At 58.2% G+C, this 3,996-nt stretch overlaps 1 protein-coding gene across 1 annotated transcript; it reads right to left on the bottom strand.

The window, feature by feature from the left end:
* Positions 1–2,128: 2,128 nt before the first annotated feature.
* On the bottom strand, positions 2,129–2,603 carry VDAG_00864 (uncharacterized protein; the record flags this gene model as incomplete). Its single annotated transcript, XM_009649750.1, has 2 exons — positions 2,129–2,463; positions 2,537–2,603. 2 exons carry the CDS (start codon positions 2,601–2,603, stop codon positions 2,129–2,131), a joined length of 402 nt encoding a protein of 133 aa, XP_009648045.1.
* Positions 2,604–3,996: the final 1,393 nt, after the last annotated feature.

Raw genomic sequence — 3,996 nt, 5'->3', positions numbered from 1 at the left:
GTCGATAGTGCGCCGTACCCCGGTTATTTCCTGTTCCTGTTTCGAGTACAGGCCCCAACAAAGCTTCATCAACTCCTACGCATCCCACGGGGTTGCCGGCGGCCACGGCGATCCGGCGGCTAAGAGGCTGGAGATGGGCGATCCGTTTATCGATTGACGTGAGGGCGCGGGCGCGCGGGAAAGACGGGCGACAAGGGTTGGATATGGATCGGCCTGAGGAGCCCGCGGCGACGGCGACGGCGACGACGACAACGATGGCTGGAGTCGCCGTCGACGCTGATGTCCTTTCTCACGCGCCTGCTGCGCGGAAGGGCTGGCGGGCACGCATGGAGGCACGGAGGGCGGCTCACGCGTGAGGACGGCCGGGCTTTGGCGAAGCTGGTTGGTCTCATGGGGTTCGGGGAGAGGGGGACACCCCCCTTTCTCTCTGTTCACAACTTGTGTACTTTTTTTTCTTTTTTTTGCATTTCACCACGGCGTTTTGGACAGGCGGGCTTACGCGGGGACGCTGTATTGTTACAACTACCTGAGCTGTACGGACTATCTCCCCCCCAACGAGCGGACGGTAGGCTGTGGGGAGGAGGAGGCACGGGGGCGGAGGACTGTATAATTTTTCAGGGGTGTGAAGCATCATGACATGACAATGTCGAGCATAAGGGCGGCGGTGGTTTCGATAGGAAGGGCATCCTCCCCCCCCCCTCGGGCAAGGGCGAGCTGGGCTTTTTTTGCCCTGTCCCATGGGGTGGTGGTGGTGGTGGTTTGAATGTTTGAACTTGGCACGGGAACCGGACTTGCATAGAGATCACAGCGAAAGGAAACAACATGATTTTACCACGCTCACTGCAACGACAAGTTGATACCACGGAGGTACCTGGGCGTCGACGCGGGTGACTTTGCACGTGTCGATCGCCGGTAGTGGTTGATGCAGAGCCGAATAGGCGAGACGTGATTTGAGCCGGGGGTGGCGTCTGTCCTCATGGTCATGGCATGACGGTTATTTGGCGAGGCGGCGGCGGCGGCAGACACTTCAGTCCAGGTGGAACAACATCCAGCCATCCAGCCATGCCGTCCCCCTTTCACGTTCTTCGGGCCGTCTGACGACCGGCGGGGATCCCTGGCGATGGCACACTTGGCCATGCACGCGTGAAGCGAGAGAGCTACTGTACAGTCTCAAGTCCATGTACAGGGTCCTTCGTCCGCGTGCCAGGGTCAGACGGACGGCATCAGATTGTCCGGTGTGAGGAGCAAAACGAAAGAATGGGGAGAACCGGACGAGGGACGAAGCACACACGGCATGCGTCCGGCCACCGGCCGCCCGGTGTGCAACTGGGATGCGCGGCTAAAGTCGACATGGCGTCAGGGGGGGAGGGACGGCCACAGAAAACACGCTGATGCTCTGCCGCCATGACGTCCCAGGGGTCTTGCGTTGCAGCCGATACCGGGTGACGAGGCTCAGATGCCTTGCAGCAGCAGCAGCAGTGCAAGCGAAACTTTTTTTTTTTGCTCTCTCGATGCATGTGAGGTGCAGTGCATGTCGGTCCTGGCCCTGGCAGGGGTATGTCGATGATGCGGAGAAGAATCGCGTTCTGCCTGGCTAGTGGGCGCGAGGTTGGTTCTCGCCCGCTCTAGGGCACGAAACGAGGTAACATGGGATGAACGGCTGTCGGGCTTGCATGTGTGGCATGCTTCGCAGGCACACGCACACACACACACACACACACACTTCGCGCAGCACATGGTTGCGTCTGGGCACGGCGAGAGAATGGCCGGAGGCTTGAATGGGAAAGTTTTGAGGCCGCGCAGGTTTTCCGTCTCAAACCATTTTACTTTGGTTTTCGTACCCATGATGGAATCTTGTCCTGCGCTGCAACGCCTCGCTGGTCTCTCAGGTGACGACCCATGCTGCTCTCTCTCGGGGCACGCTCTCCACCATGCTTGAGGCCAGCGGCAGCCAGCGACTACTGCAGGGGAATACGTCGTGATGTGTTAACAGGGCGCTGGGAGTGATTTCGGTCAATCTCGCCCGCCACGGACCGATTAGCACGGCGCGCTCGAGCAGAGTGACAGGCGATACTCGGCCTATTCTACTTCACAACATGGGAGGGCATGTGACAGGCGAGAGGCAAGCCTACATGTACACACGTGAAGACGATTGACGAAAGCCGAGCCCAAGGTCACACTGCAGCGTCACTGCATGGCGGCGCGCACTGCTGGGAGGAGGCGAAATGCGGAGGGTGCGATGGTGCGAGGGTGCGGTGGCCGCGGCGCGGAGCGAGATGAGACGACAGGCCGTCTCGAACTTGAAGGCTAGAGGATGGGCGCATGGGCTGGCTGCTTTGTGGCAGGCCTCGTTGGACAGCGATGGCGCTGGAATATCGGCCCAGCGGATGCGTCTCTGGTCAGTGGCTGCAAGGGTGCCATGTGCGCCTGGTTGTAGACCGGTCCTCGCTTCGGGCCACCGGTCTGTGGTTGCAAATAGTCTTGTCGGAATGTCAAGTGCGTGATAACCGTGGTGTGCCGTACCTAGGTTGTTGACCCTGGCGGACGCCTTTGTCTCGTTGGTACCGAATATGCCCGACATCAGGTCGGGTACCAACTGACATGGTGATGAGGTCGCATCAGCAATAGAGCTATTCATGGGCATGCCGTCAGCTCTGCATCACCCTGCCGTCGACAGCGGCTTCTCTAGGGTCAGCGGCGGCAAAGGGACGGAAATCATCCATGACTGAACAGCACTAAACAGCTCATCACTCGTCTCATCTCGCAAATGCCGACTCATGGCTTCCGTTTGTGTCTCAGGTCTCCCCAAGCCCAAGACCGGGAACGCTCCCCTAGTGTGGTTGAGCAGGTTGACAGGGCCAAATACAAGTCTCGGTTGAGGGGACTGCCGCAGCTAGTCAAGTCGAACAGCCGTCGGTGCGTGACGATGCGATGATGGAAATGATGGAGTCAACTACCTTGTTCCATGACACGCCGGGTAGTTTCCACCCGAACAGGCCAGAAGAAGGCATTCCTCGTCTGGCGGTGCCTCGTCTGGCGGTGAAGGCAGCTTGCAGCAGCAGAAGATCCCGTATCCTTGGCCCTGGCGGAAGAGGTACCTAGCACCCAATACTGACTACCTTATCCGACGATCTTCGTGTCGCATTCGTTCGAGTCGTGGATGGTAAATTGGCGGGAGATGAAAGAGACGAACTGGGTCTGACCTGATGCGGTGGATGATGGGTACCGAGAGATCAGGAGTCCCACGGGGACGATTCCATGCCCACACGCAGCCTAGCGTGCTTGCCGCTGGACGAGGTTCCGGCGATGGTAGACGGTGTTGTTGCATGCATTTAGGCGTCCTGGCGTTCCAAACGGCTGGGAGGCTACCATTCCACCCACATATGCGCTCTCTCGAACGATCACGCTGTCTCTCGTGGCATCAGTGACTACATGTACCATCTCGTCATTTCGCGGGGTGAGCAGCACGATGATTTGTGAGAGAACCAGATTTGACATGTAAGCCACGCTGTTTCGAGAAGTTACTTGCTCCGCCAGCCACTGGGACTTTGCTTCGGACACTACAACCCCGTCAGCACGGGTGCGCGGAGGAATTGCCCATGAAGCACTCACGCATCCGGCATTGCAGGTCCAGAGAAGGGTCAGCCTCGTAAACAGGACATTTTCAGATTTAGTTGGTTATACGGAAAACCGACCATACTTCACCCAATGTTCGCATTTCTCGACATTTCGACAAGTTTGACCCTGCCGACTCCATGAGCACGCGCCTTCAAGAAACAAACCCCCTGTGCATGAGCAATCGTTCAGATACCATGAGTTATAGCAAGGCTTTCTGGCCAGCGCAAAGATTGATCGACATTCGATGAGCACGGGAGTGAGGTCCAAACCAAGCACGGGGTGTTCGTTCTTCGAGATCTCTGGATGCAAGAGACTAACGGCTCAACCGATTAGCTCATGGGCCACTCGGCCGAAAGCCAAGTGGCCAACATTTGGCGG

This window comes from Verticillium dahliae, genomic scaffold, assembly GCF_000150675.1.
Source record: "Verticillium dahliae VdLs.17 supercont1.2 genomic scaffold, whole genome shotgun sequence".
NCBI classification, from domain to species: Eukaryota; Fungi; Ascomycota; class Sordariomycetes; order Glomerellales; family Plectosphaerellaceae; genus Verticillium; species Verticillium dahliae.
This window is presented reverse-complemented; position numbering and strand designations above follow the sequence as displayed.